Source organism: Pelodiscus sinensis, chromosome 5 (assembly GCF_049634645.1).
Source record: "Pelodiscus sinensis isolate JC-2024 chromosome 5, ASM4963464v1, whole genome shotgun sequence".
Lineage (NCBI taxonomy): Eukaryota > Metazoa > Chordata > Testudines > Trionychidae > Pelodiscus > Pelodiscus sinensis.
Window position 1 is genome coordinate 110,462,108 of NC_134715.1, and position 23,896 is coordinate 110,486,003.

The window sequence follows — 23,896 nt, forward strand, 5'->3', positions numbered from 1 at the left end:
AGAGCTATATTTAGGATTACACCTTGACATTGTATAACGTTCAATGATGCTGGGTACTTGCACCACTAATTGAGCTCACACTGAATTTTTTAATTCTATATGCAGTAGCTGTGGATATTCTAATTATCCATATACAGGTATAATTCTATTTTAAATCAAACTCTTGAATTCAATGTGTAAACCTATTATGTTCAATTTCATTAACTTACTTTATGTTTGTTGAGAAGTAAATAAAAGGCCTGATTTTACCTTTTTAATCTATTCATTATTTTGCATATCAGTGTCACGACCACTTCCGTTTGTCACTTTCTGAACTAAACCATCCCAATCTTTTAAATGGCTTCTTGTATGGAAGTAATTCCATGCCTCTGATCACTTCCATCATCCATTTCTGAAATATTTACCCTTCTTCAGTGAAGACAAAAGTATCTAAACTTTATTTTGTGTATGAGTTGAAAGTATATTGTATCCAAACAAAGTAAAAATATTTGAAGAAATGGGACAAGTATTCAGACACTTAAAACTCATAGCTACAGCTTTAAAATCAGTAAGTGAAACATTTATATAAGCTTATAAAAACAATGAGTTCTGTGGGACCTTAGAGACTAACAAGTTAGAGCAAAAGTTTATGCTCTAACAAATCTATCAGTTTCTAAGGTGCCACAGGACTCCTCATACTTTTGCAGATGCAGACGAACTTTTTGTGTGGGTGTATGTATTTTAATTGTGTGTTTAATAAAATTTATGGCTTCTCAAAGATCCTAAAGCCATCTGAGAATCCTGTCATCCTCAAATCTTATAGGCTTCAGTCTAGTTTAAATGGCTTCAAGTAACAGTTTTCACCACTTTCTTTGCTATTCCATGGTAGTACAGATTGGACCTCCCTGGTCCAGCATCCTTGGGACCCAACCAGTCCTGGATGAGGGATTTTGCTGGACCAGGGCTGGTCATTTCTGGCTCCGTCTGCCAGTCCCCTCCAGCTCTGGCCCAATCACTGCCCTCGCAGCTGGCTCCCCCCTCTTACTGGCCCCGCTGCCCTGTCAGCTCTCACTGCTCTGCTAGGCAGCCCCACTGCCTCTGCTCACTTGGCTCCCACTGCTGTGCCAGGCAGCTTTGCTGTCTGTGCATGCACTAGGCTCCTGTTCCAGCGCCCAACAGCCCCATTGTCTCCGTGCACCAGGTTTCCACTGCAGAGCCTGGCTCCTACTTCTGTTCTGAGCAGCCCTGCAGCCTCTGCCGCACATGGGGCTCTCACAGCCCTGCCAGGAAGCTCTGCTGCTCTGCCAGCCTGCAGTGCTCCTGGGCGCTAGCCCTCCAATAGGACTTTCTGGTTCTGGAACATTCATGGTCCTAATGGACCACACATGTTGCTGGATCAGAGAGTCCCAGTTAAGAGAGTTTCAACCTGTAGGTATTTCTAGATAGTGGCAGTAAATGTTATTCTATTATTTCAAGTAAAACTCCCTACACAAATTTCATTTTATTCCCCACCCCGTTTCTAACATCTAAGTCCCTTACTACTGAAACAGAAATATTTATTACACCTTCTAATTTAAAATTACAGTACCTGTAATTGTAGTTAGTGCATAATTCCTGATTCTAAAAGCACATAAACAAAGATGTATAAAACTAGGAAAAACTTCCAATAAAACAATGCCAATTTAGCAGTATTTATTGTAAAATTATCCATTGAGGCAATAGCACTCAAAAAATAGCTTTACTTGCTTTCTAATCAAATATTTATGGTACTGAAATATGAACTGATTAAATGTTGTGTATATAAATATATGTATTTTCTTTTAGTGTGCATTAGGAAATTCAACATCATTAAATGGATAGTGACTTAACAGAAAAATCTCAATTATTCCTCTTATGGCAAATTGGATGCTAATATATTAGTATGTATGATCTGTAGCATTTGGACCCCAACATTTGTTTCTTACAATGAAAATATTTTATTAAATGTTGTATTAATGTATGTTTGCAATTGTACTGCTTCCTGCAAAAGTGCAATTCATTCCAGGTCCTAATAAGTAAATTCACACCTGCATAATTTCAGTACCATGAAAAGGATTTTAATAGACTGGGCAGCAATTTTCCATTCTGTTAAAAATTCTACAAAAGATATACATTTGCTGTAAAATCAAAATGGCTGGAAACAAGATGTGGAACCATTCCCAATTTTTCAATTGTACATATGAACATAGGGGGGAAAAAAGGGGTGGGGAGGATTGGGAAATCCAGGAATAGAATTACAACTAAATAAGCTGTAATATATATTCAGTATATATTGTAATCAGTGAAAATTGTTTGCGTACTTCATAGGAGAATTTGGATACAGTCTGCAAATAAAATTTGAGTATTATAAAAATATTCATAGTCTATTTCATAAGTTTAACTCTGTCCTTTAAAACCTTGAATTTGGGATTGTTGTTCACTTTCTTATTAAATATGACCAGAAGATCCTCTTGTGATTTATGATATTCACCAACTACTGCATGAAACTGAGCTAAAACCTACATAAAAAAAACAAAACAAAATAGTTCAAATTAACAGGAAATATTTCACTTTTTTACATAAACATTTCACACTAAACGGCATACATATTTTGTATCAATTCAATGATATCATTTAACTTAAATCCAACAAGAAATCTTTCAATACCTATAACTCAGAGCTGAAATTGCAGACTTCAATATGTCCTTACATGGTGTTTTGCAGGGTTGGGAGGGAAGGACCTCCCTAAATATAAATTTAAATCACAGAATAAATTTCATAAATCAATTTTTTTTGAATCTTTATATGATTTACTATTTAACCAGTTAACATTCAACACGATATGACATATATTTCAAAGTCTTTGTTTATGAAGAATAGTTGTATATTTTCACATAAGTAATTAAAAAAAAGACTATTGCATAAACTAAAAGGGGTTTTAAAAACTGAAATTCTACTGTACCTTTTTTCTTAGTTTTTTAATTGAAATTTCATGGTTTGGGGCTTGCTTCAGAACAGCTTTGATAGTTCCCTTCCAGTTGAATTTACCTGTAATATTGTTGAAAACATAATGGTATTATATATTTTCTGTATTTCTAGGTTATCTTTTCATCTTCTGTTCTAACTAAAACTGTTCACACAACCATTGTCCGGTTCCTTTATTCTTGGCTGATTATTGTATCCACAACACTATCACTACCCTGGCACAAAGATCAAGTTGTTCCTCAGGTTAGTTACTGTAACTAACAGTAATGGAGTGTACAGTCCCATGCTAGCCTGGCAACCAAGAAGTTAACACAGAAACCAACAGCCAGTGTGAGGCTGCCAAAAAAAAAAAAGAGCCAAGGAGAATGGCCAGCAAAAATGAATGAACAAACCAAGGGAAACTAATTATCAGGCTCAAATGAATAGCTGCACTTAGTTATGTGTTATGAAATGACTCATTATCTTACTAAAGTACAGATGTCTAAACTTCCACTGTGTTTGAGGATACCTTTATCTGCATCCCCACTTTCTTCAGTTTCAATGGCTGCATCCCCACTTTCTTCATTTTCTGTTGCCACAGATGATTTTGTGTATTTCATTCTTTTTGTTACTGTGTTGGGTTCTTCTGGAAAAGAAGTGATCAGAAATAAATTTAATGAGGAAAAAATATTAAAATTTTAATTACTAAAATTTATTATAAATAAAAGTTTCTATTCTTGGCATTGGAGTTTGTTGTAAGATTTTTCCAGGTTTCTGGAATTAGGTGAAACTGGAATGTTTTATTTTAAGTTGCATTATATACCCTCCCCCCCCCCTTTTTTTTTTGTACTTACAAGTGTATTTAAAAGTTAAAGAGGTTCCACCAAAGCAAGTTACTGAGTTTTCAAGAAAAAAAACCAAAACACAACTTATCTTGCATGGAATATGAGCTAAATATATACCTTCTGCATGTTTACGTTTTTGTTTTTTTGTATTGGTTTGTTTTTCTTCCTTATAATGGCCATTTCCATTTATTTCCAGATGAGATGTATTAGTCTTCTCATGCTTTCTCTTTTTTTTCCTTTCCTCATTATTACAGTTGGAAGTTTCCTCATTTTCATCCTCAGCACATCCCTTTTTTTTCTTAGGCTTTTTGCCTTGTTTAGTTTCAGAGTTCTCTCGTAGGCTTTCTAATTTCACTTCTTTTTTCTCTGTCTTTCTATTCTTTTGTCTTTCTTCTTTTCGTTCTCTTTTACTCTTTTTTCTCTCAAGTTTATCAGCTGTCACTTCATTTTTTTCTGTGGACAATGGGTTTACTTCACTTTTTACAGGCTGGCTTTCTATTTTCTGCAGTGGTTTCTCTAGTTCTTTTTTGCTTGGCCCCTTTTGTTGAAAGAAAATAATATTATAATAGAAATATCTTTCACATACTTCCATTATTTATGCAGGAGATATTATGCTCATAAAATAAAGTCTATCAGTTATTAAAGAATAGCATTAGTTTGTGGAGACAATGCATGTCAATTGAAGAGCAAGGCATTGTAGTCCGACTGCCCCATCTCAGATTTTATTTTACAATCCAAGCATGCTTTTGTTATTCCACTTAATTTTGTTTAGGAGGATGAAGTGGACATTAATTTATTAATTAAAAAAATTCCAACATGATAAACTTAATTTTTTCAATACAACAGAAAAATTTCCACGCAGATCTGAGTGCGATGAACGTCACACAAGCACAAACAGCACAGAACAATGAGGCAAGTCCAGGAAAAGGATAGTTGCTAAATTACAACACAATAGTGAACAGGTAAAGAATGAGACACAGAAGGTGTTGGCAACAGCTAAGCAAATCAGAATATTAAACAGAAATTAGAAGCATCCGGCTAACAGTTACAAGTTCTTTTTAAAAACTGTTATGAGCTTCTGGTTACAATTCCATAAGCAAGGCTGAGTTCCACTCAAGCATGGATTCACCACTGTATTTTGTATGAAAACTAGAGCTCATCTTCTTTAAACACACAGCATTTTCACTCAGAATAACAAAATTTACTACTACCCTGCAGTGGTATCACAAAAGGGAAAAATATGAAGAAATATCTGGAACCATGAACAGTAAAATGCCTTAATCATAATCTGACAGTTATTGCATGACATCACTAACAAAGTTAAAGTTCCTTAAAATGTCTGGATATCTTTTGACTCTGAATTTCCTGGATTTAGAACACTTGGTTGGGAGACAGTTCAGGAATATGTAGTTAAGTTATGGATATTTTAAACCTTAAATTCATCTTAATGAAGCTGCGTGTCTGGGAACAGAATTATTAATCTTAAAAATACATTAAATATTATTTATATTTAACAGAATTGCTCTTTCAATAGAAATATCCAATTTTAAAGTTGTGCTTATGAAATGAGTTAATAAAATACACTCCAATGGATGGGTAATGAGACAATATACACACTTTTAAGTTGCAATGGAAAAAAAGATGTGCAAAAATATTACTGGACAAAGATTTCACAGCAGATTGGGGTAGTAAAGATCAGAAAGCGAACTGACTGTTCCTTACTAGAAAAAGCACCTCGGATAAAAAGTTTTCCCATAATCTTCGTATAAGTATTATGCTATGTCTATATATAGCTTAGCATCAGATATTATTATGCATATCCAAGCTATACTGTATTAGCAACACACTGCTCCATAAATTAGCAAGAATTTGGTCTCATACTTTTCATTTTTTTGTTGTGCATCAGGGAATGACTCTTCCCTAATACACTGCACTTAGTGTCTCCAATAGGAGTCTTGAAGATTCTCCACCCTGTTGCCCTATTCTATTCTTACTGAAATATTTTGTGGTTTTGATTTGACTTACATTGCTGATTACTTCAGAAAAAATATCCCACACCTGGTCCTGCAGAGCACAATTACCAATATTCATGTTGTTCACCATCCAATTCTGTGCAAAAAAAAAAAAAAGTAAGAAAACTTAGACAAGTGGCAGGCATTGTATTTTAACTTGATAACTATACATAGGATAAGTCTGGTTAAGGAAATAGGTATGTGCGTGTTGCTAGTGTGTTGCTATTTTAAAAATCAAATAATCTGTCTTAAAATGAGCCAAAATGTCCCCTTCCGAACCAAAACCTCAGTGTGAGGTCAAGTCCAATGGGAGAAACTATTGGACAACAAGGAGAGGAAAAAAGTCCTCGGGAAGAAAGGAGGTTGTAAATTTTATCTGGACTAAGACAGGAAATAAGGGTGAATTGCCAGTACCTAATTGGAGATTTCAGCTAAAAACCAGTTTATTTGTTTGTTAAAAAGTGTATAAAAAAAATGAACTCTTAAAAAGAGTTTGTTACTAATTCCTACTTGACCATGCTGGAGCTGACCAATATGGGTTTGAGTACCTCTGGGCTGAACTCATTTGTAAATATCTTGATTTAAAAAAAAGTTTTGTTGCTATTTGGATGTAGTACATTGCTTGTTAATTAGCTAGTTTAGGCATGTTTGGAGCAACTCCATGAATAATCATTTGGCTTTTTGATTTATTAAGAGAATGTATAGCTAAATTGGTGTTTGGTGATTCCCTATATTAATAATTTCAAATATTTATTTAAAATTCCAACATATGATCACTTACTATTAGTGATTAGTGGGCAAATGATTCATTCTCCCCATTGTGCCAGTGCTGTAATTTGTTTTGCATCTATCTAATATACCATCTGTGCTTCTAATTGAGCACTTCAATAGCTGACCAAAATTCTTGTCCAGGTCAAGAATCAGTCCCAAGCCTCTTCTGAGTAGGGACTGCCAAATGTACTAGCATCCCATTAAACTACATAATGTTTATTAAGTGAGATATAACATTCAGGCTCAATGAAGTCATTTAAAATATGGAACAACTGAGCACGCTTCATTGCCTTAGTTTTATCACAGAGTATTAAAATGCAAATAAGTTTCACATATATCTGTTTAGAAAATTGTTGGAGCAGTGTCAGAAGTTCCTGTTGAAGAGGAAAGTGCAGCAAAAAGCTTATTTTGATATTCTGAAGAATCAGCAGAAACAGATTTTTTTTAAATGAGGGGAGGAGGAATAGTAATGGCATTAATAATTTGCAAAGTCATTGGCTCCCTAGAAAGTTACTCAAATGTTCATGTCTGTTATGGTATCTCAAGAAGTTTCACCACAGTTTGTTTCCTGAATCGTATAAAAGAGATATGTATTGTCTTTTGTCAGCCTTATAAACTGAAGCATGGAATAGAAGAAATATGCTCACTCATCCTTGCCATGTCTATTATTCTTTATGGATACTATATAAAAGATATGGAACCAGGCATAGTGGTCTAGAGGCAGCTCAATAAGGTACCATTTAGAGGAATGTAAGTCAGAGCCCTAAGAAACAATTAAGATTTCTGGAATGAGTGATATCTAGCAGAACAATCAATGTAATTTTTTCAGGCATATTTGTTGTTTCTGCCAACTTCCACATCCCTAAGTGGAAAAATATTAAAGTGTGTGGTTTTGAAATGCAGGCAGACTTACTGAGAGGGAGTTTGCACCTGCAAGACTCCAAACCTACCAAATTCTTGAATATGTCTAATAATAATTTAGATTAAAAAATTACATACACAGAAGGCCTTCCATTCAAAGATTAAAGCTTTATAAATATGAATTTAATATGACAGTTACAGTTATTCTCCTGTATCTACCTCCCAAATTACACAGAAGTACAGACAGGGTAAGCAACTGGTCTCAGGTAACAAGATAGTGGTACGTATGAGATTATAATCCTGAAATCCTAATTTCAAATCCATTACTTGCTTTATTTAAATCATACCTGAAATTTGCCCTTTTTTCTTGGAATATTGTCATAGTTGAGCATTTGCTCTAAGATGTTTCTCAGTTTGGGGCTAATGTTAGGCTTTTTAATAACTTCATGAATCTTCTGCAAGAAAGAAACCAAATAACTTGTCAAGGAAGCACAGAGTTAATTAGAAAGGTCAGATGCAAAGCGAGATGAGAAATACGGAGCACCTTGAGTAAAAAATGCTTGCAAACCATGTAGCACAGTCTATTATTTGCTATCTTTGTAGTCAGACAGATTATACAGCGAATTCTGAAAGTGCTATAGTATTACAAAAACTGTACAACAAACACCAATTCTTGAGATTTTTCATTCTAAAATTCACTGGAATAAAATCACAGAAAGTGATATGACTAATATTACCTGCTTTTTAACATCCCTAGTTGACATACCTTAATCCAAGGTAGGGTGCAGTCTTTGCTGTGGAAGGTCAACGGCAGACATGCTCTTGTCAACTTCCCTTACTCCTCACAACCGGCCCTCCCTCAGGATTCGATTTAATGTGTACCCACTAGACCCACTAAATTGCACACCAGAAGACGACTGCCACAGCATTGATTTTCTCGGTAATACAGACATGTCCTTAGTGTGCTTTAAATCTTCTCCTACTGCAAAGCTAGGAAGATCAGCACATACTAAGGAACCATTAGTGAGTATCAGCAAGGTCCACACAAACACTTAAGACTATATGTCTACATTGTACAGATTGAACCTCTCTAGTCTGGCAATATCCGTGGTCAGGCATAATTTTAGTTAGCTGGATGGCCACTTATCATGGGTGTGAACAAATTTCTGATGGTCTCATAAAATTTGTTTATAGATGCCAGTCCTGGCTCTCGGTGTTCAGTGCTGTTATTTAGCTCTAATTTACCCCCAAAATCTCTTCTAAAGAGCCCAAGAAGCAGTAGGAGTATTGGTAATGCTGCTAGACAATATTGACCTCCTGTGGGTTGGCAAATTCTCTGGTGTGGCACCGGTGAGGTCTCGAGGGTGATAGACTAGAGAAGTTCAACTGGTGTGCTTCCCCAGAACACTAAAAACAGCAGTATGGCCATTCTCAGAAGGACAGCAGCTCAGGGATAGTCAAATTATAGCCCATGGGACACATCCAGATCATCAACTGTTTTAATCTGGCTCTTGAGGTCCTGCTGGGGAGCTGGCTCTGAGGTTTACTCCGATCTGTGTATGCCGTAACCTCACAATGCTTTTGGAAGCAGCAGCATGTGCCTCCCTCCAGTTTCTATTAGTATGGGCAGCCAAAAGACCCCGTGCACTGCCCCCACTCCAAGCACCGCTCCTACAGCTACCATTGGCTGGGAATCACATGGTTGTGCCTTTGTGTAGGACCTGGCCAAAAGAGAATAAAGCTTCTGCTTTCAGGAGCAGCTTTAAGTGCAGTCTAGAAGGCACCCCAGAGGTACCCATCCCCAGCACCCCAACTCCCTGCATCAGCTTCAATCCCCCTCCCTTCTTCAGTCCCAACTCAAAGCCTTTCTTGTACCCCAAACCTCTCATGCCCAGAGCCTGTACCTCATCCCCTCCTGCCCCCCAGCCTCAATTGCATGAGCATTCATGGCCCTCCATACAGTTTCCATATCCTGATGTGGTCCTCAGGCCAAAAAGATTGCCCATTTCATGGCTGGCTGCTTGAGTATATACCCAGCAGGTGTGACTTGTACTCTGGTAGATGACTGCAGCAGCTCAGGCTATGCTGCTTATTGTTAGCACATGTCCAGGTGCAACGTACCCTTTACATACAGCAAGTTACAATTGGATAGAGTCACACCTCACATTGCTGTGAATTAAATGTTCCCATAGACAAGCCCTTGCTTTACTTTTGATTGGTTACTTGAATTGTTCAGAAACTTTGTCAATGATGTTGCTATAGATGTGGAAAAAACAACGGTACAAATCCAGTTCAAGGCCTATATTACTTATTACAATACTTGTTTTTTAATTTGCGTGTATATACACAGACTAATCTACAGGATTATTTATATATTTAAATAAATACTTACAATTCTGTATTTACATTATTCTCAAGGGTGAGAGAAAATGATCTCTAAAACCCTCTTAGAAATCTCAAGAATCCTCTTACCAGTTTTTAGTTGTCACTTTTCTCTCCTTTCCTTCAATTTATGATACCCACCCCACTAGAGAAAGAAGCAAGTTCAGCTTCCTAACAAGCAAGCAGGTCACAACGAACAGACAAATGACCTGCAGGGGAAGAGCATGCTAACATTTACAATATTCATCCCAGGAGCAAAGACAGAAACTGAAGTTCTGATGCTCAGCTGGTGAGATGCATTGTTAGAATGTCAGGCTTGTCTGCTCTTCTCTTCATTTCAGACTATTTTTCAGAACATGCATTGTTATTTAAAATAAAACACCTATACATTTGTTTCCAATATGAATGCTTGTTTTTAGTATGCAAGATTTTTCTGAAATAAAGTTATAAAAAAGAATATTAAATATATATATTTAAAGCATTACCTGAATCCACTCCTGTTGTTTAACATCTCCTTTGTTAGATTTGGCTTCATAACCCTTGCCACCATATTTCTGATCTTCGCTTAAACATTTCACATGGCTCTTATAATCATCACCCCTTAAATATTAATAAGCCACACTTAAATTCTGTAAACAGTGTTCCACTTCAATTAACAAAACCGTTAACAGATCACATTCAGTATCTCAAACGAGGCAACTTCACAAATTTAGCATCTAATTCTATGAAACAGGGATGTAAGCAGCTAATTGACTATTTGATAAGAAAAAGCTTATTGGATAGTCAACTAGCCCCTCGACTAGTCACTTCTCTCCCTCCTCCTCCCCCACTTGCTGACTCCATATGAGTCCATCAGAGGCAGCAAGAGGGGGAGCAAGAGCTGGTGTTGCGGGTACCAGCAACATTCACACATTCAGAGATGCTCAATGACTTATTTGTTTTGGTCTTCACCGAGAAGTCTGTAGGAATGCCCAACACAGTGAATGCTAGTGGGAAGGGAGTAGTTTTAGAAGGTAAAATAAAAAAAAAAAACAAGTTAAAAATCACCTAGAAAAGTTAGATGCCTGCAAGTCACCAGGGCCTGATGAAATGCATCCTAGAATACTCAAGGAGCTTGGTACAGGAGGTATCTGAGCCTCTAGCTATCATCTCTGGAAAATCATGGGAGACAGGAGAGATGCCAGAGGACTGGAAAAGGGCAAATATAGTGCCCATCTATAAAAAGGGAAATAAGAACAATCCAGGAAACTACAGACCAGTTAGTTTAACTTCTGTGCCAGGGAAGATAATGGAGCAAATAATTAAGGAAATCATCTGTAAACACTTGGAAAGTGGCAAGGTGATAGGGAACAGCCAGCATGGATTTGTAAAGAACAAATCATGTCAAACTAATCTGATAGCTTTCTTTAATAGGATAACGAGTCTTGTGGATAAGGGAGAAGTGGTGGATGTGGTATACTTAGACTTTAGTAAGGCGTTTGATACGGTCTCACAATATTCTTATCAATAAACTAGGTAAATACAACTTAGATGGGGCCACTATAAGGTGGGTGCATAACTGGCTGGATAACCGTACTCAGAGAGTAGTTATTAATGGTTCACAATCCTGCTGGAAAGGCATAACAAGTGGGGTTCCACAGGGGTCTGTTTTGGGACAGGCTCTGTTCAATATCTTCATCAACGATTGAGATATTGGTATAGAAAGTACGCTTATTAAGTTTGCAGATGATACCAAGCTGGGAGGGGTTGCGACTAATCTGGAGGATAGGGCCATAATTCAAAATGACCTGGACAAATTGGAGAAATTGTCTGAGGTAAATAGGATGAAGCTTAATAAAGACAAATGCAAAGTGCTCCACTTAGGAAGGAACAATCAGTTTCACACATACAGAATGGGAAGCGACTGTCTGGGAAGGAGTCTAGGGTCATAGTGGACCAGAAGCAGAAAGGAATCTAGGGGTCATAGTGGACCACAAGCTGAATATGAGTCAACAGTGTGATGCTGTTGCAAAGAAAGCAACATGATTCTGGGATGCATTAACAGGTGTGTTGTGAGCAAGACATGATAAGTCATTCTTCCGCTCTACTCTGCACTGGTTAGACTCAGTTGGAGTATTGTGTCCAGTTCTGGGCACCGCATTTCAAGAAAGATGTGGAGAAATTGGAGAGTCCAGAGAAGAGCAACAGGAACGATTAAAGGTCTAGAGAACAGGACCTATGAGGGAAGACTGAAGGAATTGGATTTGTTTAGTTTAGAAAAGAGAAGATTGAGGGGGGACATGATAGCAGTTTTCAGGTATGTAAAAGGGTATCCTAAGGAGCAGGGAAAAAATTGTTCATCTTGGCCTCTGGGGATAGAACAAGAAGCAATGGGCTTAAACTGCAGCAAGGGAGGTTTAGGTTGGACATTAGGAAAAAGTTCCTAACTGTCAGGGTAGTCAAACACTGGAATAAATTGCCCAGGGAGGTTGTAGAATCTCCTTATGTAGAGATATTAAAGAGGAGGTTAGATAAATGTCTATCAGGGATGGTCTAGACAGTATTTGGTCTTGCCATGAGGGCAGGGGACTGGACTCGATGACCTCTCGAGGTCTCTTCCAGTCCTAGTATTCTATGATTCTATGATCTGTTAAGCCCTAGCACACAATCATTGACATACCAGAAATCTTTGCCACAATCCATACAAGAGAGGCACTGGCAGTTCCTGCAAATGTTTACATGTTTTTCAACCTGTCCTTTCTTCACAGAGTCTCCACATGCACTGCAGGTAAAGACTACCATTTTGGTGAAGCGATCAAAATAATTTCTTCTCAAAAGTGGTTAAAACTGGTTCTTTTCCAAATCCAAACCTACAAAAAATGCAATTAAAGTTATAACTCTGAAAAAAGCGTGTGAATTATATTTAAAGTGTATGTAGCTCTAGCTACCAATATCAAATCTATCAGATTTCATGTGAACAAGATTCTCAAGTTAACTGTGCTTCTAAGTAACATTCATTTTTAATTGCAAACATTTTTCTCTGTGTATACAACTCAAACAATTATTCTGATTGTTTTTAAAATAGAAAACTGCATCAAACTTGGATCATCTCTGATTCTTGCTTTTCCTTCTCTCTTCACATAAAGGTGCTTGCCAAATCTTGCTGTTCTCTCTTTGTAATATTTCTGTAATATGTTCTTCCCCTTTGTCTCTGATGTCAAAATCCTGGTTCAGGCCCCGTAGTGTTCTTTGACACTTGGATTAATTTAAACTCCTCTGTTCTAAAGAGGGGAGAGTCAGTGATTCTATGCAACTTTCAAAGGGACAGTCATGTTAGTCTGTATCTGCAAAAACAAGGAGTCCTGGGGAACCTTAAACACTAATCTGTTATATAGCCACAGGACTCCTAGTTGTCTATACAACTTTTGTACTAGGGATGTAAAAATGTGTTTAAAAATGTTAACTTTGTGATCACTAAAAATCATAGCAGTTACACACGCTGCGGGCTCTGCAGTATAAAGCTTAAATAAGCTTTATACTGCAGAGGCCACAGCGAAGCCTCCTCAGGAGTAGGGCTGCTGCCAGTCCCACTCCCAGAAAACCAGTGTGTAAGCTGCAGCGAGGAATGGGCCAGGCCCCACCAGACAGGGGTTGCTCCAGCTCCTACGGGTTAACCGGAATCGGTAAACCATTTATATCCCTACTTTGTACTGATTAAAAGGCTACATCATCCCTTCCTGATGTTAACACAGACTGCCAGTCAGATTTTGTATGAAGATCAAACTCATCTCTCTAAAAATTTAAGTCTTTACCTATTTGACCATCCATTGCCCTCCACCTTGTTCTTCTTAGTTCTCTTTTTGTTTATTCTCCCAGTCTTCATTTCTCCCCTTTTAAAAAACCTCCTCCCATATTTGGCCCTCACTAAACACTATATCGGGGTGGGGAACCTTTTTGGGTTGGGGGCTGCTGACCCACAGAAAAAACAGTTGGGGGGAGGGAGAGGTGTTGCACACAAGTAAGAAAAAAAACACCTCACTGACCAGGCCCCTGACTGAGATGGACACTCCCTACATTCTCCTTGCACTCCAGAGCAGGGTGGAAGCACTAGGCTAGTAGATTTTGTGTGCTCCAGTCCCATGGTGGGGCAGCGGGGGGCTAGAGCACCAAAGCAGGCTCCCCAATGCTGGGGGAGAGCCCTGAGGTTCAGGGGCCAGATCCAGGCAGTAATGAGGGGTGGGTTTTTTTGTGTCCTTATCAGTGCCCCCTGATTTTTCTGAGCCAGTGGCCCCTGACAGGGAAAAATAAAGCTCTCTACCCCAACTTAGGGTATGCTACACCAGTGGTCTCCAACCTTTTTAACCACAGAATCAATTTTTCAATTTAAGTGCAATGCAAGATCTACCTCAAACCCGAATACCCTTGCCCTACTTCCTTCCCACCCCTTCTTTTAGGCCCTGCCCCTGCTCCACCCCTTCTCCGAGGCCTCACCCTGCTCACTCCATCCCCCTTCGTTCCCCATCCTCACTCACTTTCACCAGGATGGAGTAGGGGTGCAGGCTCTGATCTTGGGCCAATGACTTTGGAGTGTGGGAGGGGCTTAGCCCAGGGTGAGGGATTGGTGTCCAGGAGGGGTTTCAGTGTGCAAGCCCTGGGAAGGAGCTTGGGATCAGGGGGACTCATGTCTGGGGCAGGAGGTTGGGTGCAGGAGGGGGTTCAAGGCTACGACAGAGGTTCAGGAAGCAGGCTCTGGCTGGGCTTCCAGGTGGTGGAGCAGCAGAGTTAAGTCAGGCTTACTCCTGCTCTAGCGCTGCACCGCTCCTCAAAGCAGCTGGCATGTACAGCAATGGCTCCATGGCACCATGTGCTGCCTTCCTGTATAGGCTCTGAGCCCACAGCTTCTACTGACTATGGTTCCTCATTACTAATTGATGGGAGCTACAGGAGTGGTGTCTGCAGGCAAGGATAGCATAAGGAGACCCACTATTCTGCCTCTCAGGGGCTGCAAGGACATGCCAAACACTTCCAGGAACAGCAATTACACCATAGGGATAATTAGCCCAGCCACACCAGGTTAGACATGTTAGAACTCCCTCCTCAAAGAATTAAATTTAAGCATAAGAGAGAAATGAACATTATGAACTGCACAGACCAGTCAAAACCCAAAACTAACACACTTTGCAAGCAGTAAAAGCAGTAACACCCACCCTCCAGTATATGTTAGGTCAGGAGATGAGAGGACAGTTGGTGTTTGTGAGACTGACACAGACCCACACAGTGTGACAGTGTCAGAGATTTGCATTGCCACGCTCCTGCCAGCCCCTTCTCTCCGTGTGGAGATAAGGTACAGAAGTGGGGAGACGGGACACCCCGCCATCAGTGCCCCCCTGCTCCCTCCCACACCCTACACAGCAAGAAGGAGGCTTCCAGGGGGGCAGCTCCAAGGCAGGAGCAGGAGCAGCAGCAGGACAGGGGGTGGAGGGGCAGCTGAAGCGCCAGCACTTGACAGACTCCAGCCCAAACCGGTCAGGATCAGCTATAACGCCCTTCCCCTGCTGGGCGCACCAGCCTGGTGTTTCCCTCGGCCAGCCCGGGGCGGGTCGCTGGGGGTCGTGCAGGAATCTCCCGTCCAGCGTCCATCCCTGCAGCGCAAGCGCTCGCGGGCAGCCTACCGGTCAGAGCGCGCGCCCAGCCGTTAGCGTCCCGCCCCGACCGGCTCGTGCAGTCAGCGCGACACAAGCCCTGCCGCCGCTCCCCACCCTCGGAAGGCGCCCCGGGGCTCGAGGCGATCCCAGGCATGGCTGGCCCCTCCACTCACTTTAAACGCTGCGCCACCGCCTCCAACGGCCAATCCCGCCTGACCCCGGCACGTGCCTCCTCCACTCGGTCGCCGCGGAGCTTGGAAGGGGGGGGGGGGGTTTCGACTCCGCTGGGCCCCAACTGCGCCTGCGCTCCCGATGGGGTCACCCTAGCCCCGCCGCACGTGCGCCTCGGTGTCCCCGTCGCGCCGTCCCGCGTGCCTGCCACCGGGAGTCCCCTCCGCGCGGAAACGGAAGTGCTGCCACCGGAAGTGCCGGGCCGGAACGGGAGGGTGGTGGCCCCAACGGGGTAGATCGAGCCGATGATGGAGAGGAGAGGCGGCTGGAGCCGGTAGGAAGGTTGGGCGGGAGGAGGCCTTAGAGCGGCTCCCCAGTCCCGAGGGAGAGGGGCAGGTCCCTGCCCTCAAGTCCTGGGAGCCGCGCTCCGGTACCGGGGCCAGGCCCCGCCCGGCCACACTCTTCTTGGTCAGTGACTTGGTAGTTAGCACCTGGTGTCCGCCCCTACCCGTTGCGCAGCTGCCCCCGCTCCCCCCGCGTTGTACTTATAGCTGGTGGCGGTAACATTGGGGCCAAAACAACCCATCGTGCGCTCACAACATTGCACCAGCTCCTCTGTAATATCTGTGGCTTGGGATGAGCTGGGGATCAATATAGTAACCCTTCTCCTACTCTCCTTCATTACACCAGTCCCCCATGACTGTGGCTAAGGATGAACTGGGAATCAGTATAATTCTTCCCCTATTCTTTCCCCCATTATGCCTGTGCCTATGTAAAGTCTGTGGCAAGAATTATTATGACCCCATATCTTCCTTTCCCCCACTCCCCAATATTACAACAGCCCCCATATCTGTACTTAGCATCACACTTGAATGTATCCTGCATCCCCAACATTATACCAGTCCCCCATGACAGTCCCCAACGAGGGGGGATGTGAAGGTGTAGAGCTGACTTGAGAGTTAGTATAGCACATGTCTATCATGTGCAGATGTGCACTACCAATAGAAAGACATGCTACCTGCTGTGGGTGCTCTACTAATCAGGTGGGTAGCATTTAAATCTCTTCTGGGTGGCTGCCTAAGAACTCAGTTTACAGGAAATACTGGTTAGTGTAATCTCTATTTGTTCCCTCCCCTTGACCCTTTAATATTAGACCAGCATTCTCTACCCCCACACATTTATGTTAGGGCTGTAAATAGGGCTAATCTGGGGGTTAGCATAACTACTGCATATTTCCCTCTTACCCCACTCACTAACATTAGGCAAGTGCTGTCCTTCCCCCAATAATATACTTGTAGCTAGGCATAAGGTTGGGATTAGCATAAACCTTGTATAGCCTCCTCTCCCAATAACAATACATCAGACTTTCCCTCACTTTTACACAAGGATGAAAATATCTTAAATTTCTTACAAGTATTGTTGTATCACAACAGGAGTCCCTCGGGGGGCGGGGCAAGTGTCAGGGCAGGAGAGTGAGGGGGAGTTGTGATCAGACAGTACCTGTAAGAAATGTAAGTGTGGAATGGAGTGTAGGGGGGCTCACGGCAGGGGATTGGAGAGGTGGGTGTTGGGAGCTCAGAGCAGGGGGTTACTGGTTTGGGGTTGGGCAAGGAGTTAGGGCAAGAGGTTGGGAAGTGTGGGGGCTCAAGGTGGAAGGTGCAAGAGTTAAGGCAGGGGTCTGGAATGGGGAGGATCAAGGCTGGAGTACCCAGGAGCAGGAGCAGGGGCAGCCACCACCAGCATCCCCAGGGCTGGAGCTGGCATCAGCTGAAGGTAGGGAGGATGTGGGGGTGTAAGAATCATGGCAGGGAGTTGTGGAGTCAAGGCAGGGGTGTGGAGAGTGTGGGGATGTGGGAATCAGGGCAGGGGTTTGTGGGGTGGGGGTGGGGGCTCAGGACAGACTGCTCTGCCCAGCCACTGGAGTACTGGAGAGGCAAGGACTTGCTTGCCCAGCCACCCAAGCACTGTGATGCCTGGTCACCTGAGCACTGAGGTGGTTGGGACCATTCTATCCAGCCACTTGAGCACCAGGGCTGTAGTCTGGGTGTGATGTGGCCGTGCTGCCTCAGGGGTTGGTAGCATCTAGAGCAGTAGTCCCCAACGTGGTGCCCGCGGGCGCCGTGGCGCCCGCCGGGGCATTTGTGTGCGCCTGGCGACAACCTGGGCCGGCCCCGCCCCTGGCGCACTGGAGGCGCCAGCCCCAGGCGCGCGGCGCTCTGGCAGCCCGGGGCACATGTGGGCGCGCAGCGCCGGTGCCGGCCCCAGGCGCGCGGCTCGGGTGGCAGCGCCGGGCCTATGGCACAAGGCACTCGGGCGGCCCTGGCCCCGGCCCTGGGGCACATGCCGGCGCCGGGTGCAAGGGCATCCCCGCCCCTGGCGTGCCCCAGGACGCGCGGCCCCACCCCCAGGGCGCCTGGCGCGTGAGTGGCCCCACCCCCCAGGCGACTGGCGCGTGAGTGGCCCCGCCCCGAGGCGCCTGGTGCGTGAGTGGCCTCGGGCGCCCGGGAGCCTCTAAAGGTTGGGGACCACTGATCTAGAGCCCAGCCAGCCAGTCTCTGACCCATGAGCTGTACTGGGGCGCACAGGCTTACTTTCACCTTTGGGTTAATGTAAGGGTGGTGTCACTCTCACATTCCTTGCATGCTAATATTGGAGCAAACGATTCCCTGTGTTATATCTGAGGCTGTTTCCTTTCTTATTCTGATTTCATGAAGACTTCTTCTAACATTTAAAAGAACAACCTAGATTGCTGCTGATTTTATTCCTGATAAGACAGTGACTCTAGCATCTTTGGGTTCCCTTCCACCCCAAGGGAGAGAGGCACTTGCAATCACCATCCTTAAACACAGTCACCAATGTTGCAGATTGCTTCAGTAAACTATCAGATCCTGTGGAGTAGGGAGAGGTTTTAGGGACTATCATAATGTTAAGAGGTTTTCAGTGAACTCTGATAGGAATTTTAACAATCGGCGTAGTGAAATAATACTTCTGAATAGCAGATGAGTATAATTAGGATGCATTCAAAGGCAATGCATCAAAAATACTCCAGGATGGTGCCCTGTAGTAGTCCTGAAAAAATGATGGAAAACTAATTTAATAGTGGGATGCAAATATACAAATTTCTTTTGATGGGTGACCCAATTAAAATTTCACTGATACATCCAGTAGTGAAGAGAAGCCCCTAAAATATTGTATTCTTCCTCCTTTCTTAGTCTTGTAGGCAAAAATTAAAATAAAGCATAGGTTATGTACAGCTCTTCATTTGGGAACAAATGTTAGATATTTTCTATTCCAGATCACTTTTGTGAGCAGCTCAAAGAGACTTTAAATATAATGTACTTTCTTTTCTGTGAAAAATAGTAATGTCTAATACTGCTATATTTTATGTATATGACAACTATAAGTGAAATGTGTTTAGTGCTACAGCAATGAGCACGATATAAATATATTTGATAGTAACTGAGTTTGGTCATTGAAGGATTTTCTGTTCTGATTTTAGAGAATTAAGAAACTAAGTTTTTTCCTGTACCAGGTACTTGTTAAATTTGTGGATCTTATCTTTGGATCTTCTGTGTTCTGTTTGCTTAAGTCTAATACATGTTGAAGTGAATATGGAGTATGTATAGCTATAAAGTTTAATTTTTTTGCAGCATCTCCATTACCAGATATTTGTGCACAAATCATTGTAATAGGAAATATTCACTTTAATAAAACTTTCTGTGTGCATGGTTACAGACATTAATCATCAATAGTTTGTTCATTAATCTTTAAATTGCTGGAATATGATTAGACATCTGTTTCCCTTGCAAGATAGGGAAAATAGTAGCAATACATTAATTTTAATGTAATTTAAAATTTGTTCTGCAATTGCACTATTGTAATTTAAAACTTAATTCCCAGAGTATTTTTATATGTTGTAGGTAATCAAATGGTATTCTAGCATGGACACTGTTGCTAGCCATAGTTGTCATCTTCTCCAGCAGCTACATGAACAGCGCATTCAAGGCCTTCTCTGTGACTGCATGTTGGTAGTAAAAGGTGTCTGCTTCAAAGCTCATAAAAATGTGTTAGCTGCTTTCAGTCAGTATTTCAGGTATGTAGTAGGAAATATTGTTATTGCAGAAATAAACAGGATACTGTATAACTCATGTCTTAATCTCTGAGGAGAGAACTTTTTTGCTAGCTAGGAATGCTAATCACAGGTTAGAAGAAAAAAGTAAGGAGAACTTGGATCATTTGTCCAGAGATAATCTGTATCTCACATTTGGTCTAATTAGAAAATATGGTATGCTTAAGTTATTTTGTACTTGTACTTATTTAGCCAGTAAGCTCTTTGAGAGCCTCTTTTCATTGCATACATACAGGACCCTAGCATAGTGGGGCCCCAATTTCTGGTGGGAGGGTGTTGACAAAAATGCAGTACATAGTAATACGCACTCCTTCCAAAATGCAGTTTGGGTTTGCATTGCAATACGGTGAGCAGAGCCAGGTGAGAGATTTAGTGGGTCAGACAACCACATCATTGTCCTTTGCTCTTTGGTGTTTAAAAGGAAACAGAGCAGGAGGACAGTTTTCTTTTTTCAGTTTTTCTGAATATGTATCTGTATCAGATTCACATATTGAAATATCTTGATGTGCTAGTCAGTGCATCTGTAACATAAGTGTGTCAGCAGTTCCTGCAGTGAGCAGCATTTACTATTCACTTGTCTTGGGATGCTGGGTAAGACAATTTTTCTTGCCTGTCAGTGAATAATCTGGTATGATTTTTTTACCCTGTATCTTGCACCATCACTAAAGCATGTGCTACCAAGACTTCCTGAGGGGAAAGAAAGTTGATATTCAAATGTTTCTCCACCTGTCCAAGTGTCATAAACACTGTCAAAAATAAAAGGACTCATGCCCAAAGACTTTTGGCCACCAAGTTTGAGCTGAAGGGAGTTAGGATCCTTTAAACATTCCAGCCCAAAAATAATAAAAACAATTACAGAAGGCTTAGGTAGTACAGTAGTGCACATTTTATATGCAAACAATTATGTATATAAAGTGATTTTGTTCTATGGATATGGCCACAGCTTGAAAAATTTACCATCCATTTAAACCTACTTGTTAGAGGCAGAGCTCTAAGTAGGATGTACCCTAGTGAGGTACACTGGCAGAGCCCAAAGGAAGTGCTTATTTGCTGGAAGGGGGAAATACCTTGGTTTTCCGAACTATAGGGTCCCATCTTTATTTTAATTTTGATTAGCTAAATATAGTGCTTCCTTTCTTACTCCCCATTCTGTTTGCCAGAAGGAAAGGGGAAGCCCCCCCTTCTCTGTCAATTTACTTGTGCACAAACAATACACTAACACAAGATTAAAGTTGATATTTAGAACACATAAAATAGGAAATTATAAGTATACAGTGAGATTTTCAATAGCTGTTAATGTTAAAGTCAACAGTAGAACTCCCATTTCATAGAACCATAGGGTTTGAAGAGCCCTCAGAAGGTCAACAAGTCCAACCCTCTGCTAAAAACAGGACCAATCCCAACTAGCTTATCCCAGCCAGGACTTTGTCAAGCTAGGACTTTACTTCTAGTGATGAAGATTCCACATCCTCCCTAGGTAACCCATTGCAATGCTTCTCCACCCTTGTAGTGAATTACAGAATTAGGCTAATTATGAGCATTTTCAAAAGTCCTGTCAGTAAATACCAGAGCAACTGTCTTGCAGCCCCATATTACATATTGAGTTATTGATTCACTTTGGCGTAAGATATTATGTTTGACAGATATTTTATTTAAAAAGTTCAAACTAGTAGGGTATATGCTTGTATATTATAAAGAGTTATGCTTCATTTCATCAGGACCCTATTTCAGAATTCTCCAGGCCAGAAGAATGATGTTTTTCACTTGGACATTAAAAATGTAGGAGGTATAGGCCAAATCTTGGACTTCATGTACACCTCACACCTTGATCTTAGCCAGGATAACGTACAAGCTATGTTGGATATCGCACAATGTCTACAAGTGCAAAATGTGCTGAACATTTGCCATACTTTTTTAAAATCTTCTACAGCGGTAGAACAGCCTGCTAGCATGCCTTGCAATAGTGTGTTCTCCTTGCAAAGTACTTTGGCTACAGAGACTAACTGTGTAAATGAAAATTATGGTACTAACTTACTGCATGAATGCTCATCAGATGCACAACCGAGTAAAGTGTTGGATGACCATCATTCTCACGGATCACAAACTATTAATCTTCATACTTCCTCAGGTGATGTACAGAAACAGACACAAGACTCCTTAGATGGTAATTGCACAGAGCTCCCTTTTAAACAGCCAAATTACTATTATAAACTGCGTAATTTTTATAGCAAGCAGTTCTACAAGCAAAATGCATGTTCCAACCAAGAGAGAATAACAGAACAGTCCTTTGCATTCAATACATCTACTGAACTAAGTACGGTAGAGAACAATTCTTGTACTGTCAGTCAATCTGAATGTATTTTGGAATCGTCTGACCACTTACCATCAAACTTTCTGGTTCAGGCCTTGAATGAATCTACACCAGACCAAGATTTGGAAAACACGTCCTTGCAGCCAACCCAACAGATGCAACTGAAAAAGGCAATACACCTGAAAAAACTGAATTTTCTAAGATCACAGAAGTCTGCAGAACAGTTGTCTGAACCTAAGAGAGATGACAACAATATAACAAGGGTAATTGAATCTGTAAATGGAAGTGCCATGGAGATGACAAATATTAGTGCCATTGAAGAAAAAGAAACTGAAGATCTTGTTAGTTCAGAGAGTTTTGAACAAACTGTTGAAATGGAAATATCTCAAGGTCCTTCAGAGCAAGAAGAGCAATCACAGATTCTTCAGTCACAGAGGCAATATACTTGTGAATTATGTGGAAAGGCTTTTAAACATCCAAGCAATTTGGAGCTCCATAAAAGGTCTCATACAGGTACAATTATTTCATGCTTGCATATGAAATATTTAATAATGATATAAAAAAGGAATTATATCCAGGCCTCCTAGTTCACACCTGGGACTTGGCAGTGCAGCTGCACCCAACTTTAGCTCAGTGCAAGGTCTGGGACTGCCCCAAAGAAACCTGGGCTCTGTTTTTCTGCCCAAGGTGCCTCAGGTGTGAGTGGGCAGGCTCAGCCCAGTAGGATCCAAGGATGGAGATGCTTAGTGTGGGGGATCCATGTTTGGGGTGAGAAGTTTTTGGGTCAGGCAAACTGATGTCTCAGTGGCAGATTTGGATGCACAGGGGCTCATTTGGGTGGTGGTGTCCAGGTGTAGTGTCAGTGGACTCTTCAGGAAATCCAGGTAAAGGTGGTTGGTGCTCAGCAGAGAGGGGGGGGGGGTCTGGGTATGGTGACATGGGGATTTGTGGGAGAATCCTGGGTGTGGGGACTTAGTGGGAGTGTCTGGGTGCTGGGGGAATGTGGATTGATGGGGTCAGGGTCCAGGTGTGGCTGGTTGGAGCCCAGTGGGATGAGGATCTGGGTGTGGGGGCCATTTGGGGGGCTAGGATTTGTCAGGGTGAGGATTCAGTGGGCTTGCTAACGGGAGCTCCAGCTGCTGTTGAAGGAACATCACATGCCAGACTTCTGCTTCCCTCATTATTCCCCCATCCTCTTTTCTTCCTCATCTCATTCCCCTTTTCCACTGCCCGCCTTCCTCTCACTTCCACATTTCTCTCCCTCTGCCCTATTCCATCTCCTCTTCCTTGCCAGCTGCCTCTTTGTCTCACCTCCTCACTCCCTTGCTTCCTCATTTCCCCTGCCTTCCCTTACCCAGCCCCATTGTAGGCATTCATTGTTGCACAGAAAACAGGAAAGATCCCAGCACACAGAATAGGGACCAGATTGACACTATGACCCAGGAAGCATTGTTCAGTTGCAGAGTCAATGGAGCCAAGATGCAGATTTCTTCAGCTAGGCAGCTCTGCCCGCACAGAAATGGGGGAGGGAGGCAGTGGCAGGTTATTCCATGTGCTCTCTATGCCCCAAAACTGCCCAGGATTGTCCCTCTGGAATCTCTCCCATGTGACTTCCCTGTGCTGATATTTTCTGCTGGAAAGCACAGGCATTTGGGACTCTTTTTGGTGGGTGCATAGTCTTGCAGAATTCCCCCAGGAATAGCCTTTTGTGTGCTATACCCAATTTGTGTAACCATCCAAAAGCATAGATATATGGAGAAAAGACAATATAAATGGATGTGGGTGAGGAAAAACTTGTAGTTAAAAAATCTGTAACGTCTGTCAGGCTT

General features: G+C 41.9%; 2 protein-coding genes across 11 annotated transcripts in view; one reads left to right on the forward strand and one right to left on the reverse strand.

The window, feature by feature from the left end:
* Positions 1-1,656: 1,656 nt before the first annotated feature.
* LYAR (Ly1 antibody reactive) lies at positions 1,657-15,771 on the reverse strand. Of its 5 annotated transcripts, XM_075930745.1 has the most exons (10): positions 15,630-15,771; positions 12,492-12,681; positions 10,318-10,432; positions 7,798-7,905; positions 5,832-5,915; positions 3,924-4,344; positions 3,491-3,607; positions 2,960-3,045; positions 2,665-2,742; positions 2,382-2,516 (listed from the first exon to the last, which is right to left on the reverse strand). In XM_075930745.1, the coding sequence occupies exons 2-9, from the start codon at positions 12,611-12,613 to the stop codon at positions 2,704-2,706; spliced, it is 1,092 nt and encodes a 363-aa protein (XP_075786860.1). In that variant the 5' UTR covers positions 12,614-12,681; positions 15,630-15,771; the 3' UTR covers positions 2,382-2,516; positions 2,665-2,703. The 5 variants fall into 5 exon arrangements, with proteins under 5 accessions (XP_075786859.1, XP_075786857.1, XP_075786858.1 ...); XM_075930744.1 differs by lacking the exon at positions 2,665-2,742 and having other exon boundaries at positions 1,657-2,516; positions 3,491-3,604; XM_075930742.1 differs by lacking the exon at positions 2,665-2,742 and having other exon boundaries at positions 1,657-2,516.
* A 59-nt stretch (positions 15,772-15,830) lies between these two features.
* ZBTB49 (zinc finger and BTB domain containing 49) overlaps positions 15,831-23,896 on the forward strand; it is a 34,405-nt gene continuing 26,339 nt past the window's right edge. For 3 of the 6 annotated variants that reach the window (XM_075930740.1, XM_075930738.1, XM_075930739.1), the window contains exons 1-3: positions 16,082-17,400; positions 19,548-19,720; positions 21,475-22,580. In XM_075930740.1, the coding sequence (XP_075786855.1) occupies positions 17,311-17,400; positions 19,548-19,720; positions 21,475-22,580 (1,369 nt within the window). In that variant the 5' untranslated portion in view covers positions 16,082-17,310. Of the gene's footprint in view, positions 17,401-19,547; positions 19,721-21,474; positions 22,581-23,896 lie in introns of all 6 variants that reach the window. The other 3 variants (XM_006128190.4, XM_075930741.1, XM_025187299.2) reach the window with 2 other exon arrangements.

Coding starts and splice junctions, on each gene's coding strand:
- LYAR (XM_075930742.1), bottom strand. CDS start 12,613: ATGGTAGTCTTTACCTGCAGTGCATGTGGAGACTCTGTGAAGAAAGGA. Junction 10,433..12,491: donor GATTGTGGCAAAGATTTCTG/GTATGTCAATGA, acceptor TTAATATTTAAG/GGGTGATGATTATAAGAGCC. Junction 4,345..5,831: donor TTTCTGAAGTAATCAGCAAT/GTAAGTCAAATC, acceptor TTTCAACAAAAG/GGGCCAAGCAAAAAAGAACT.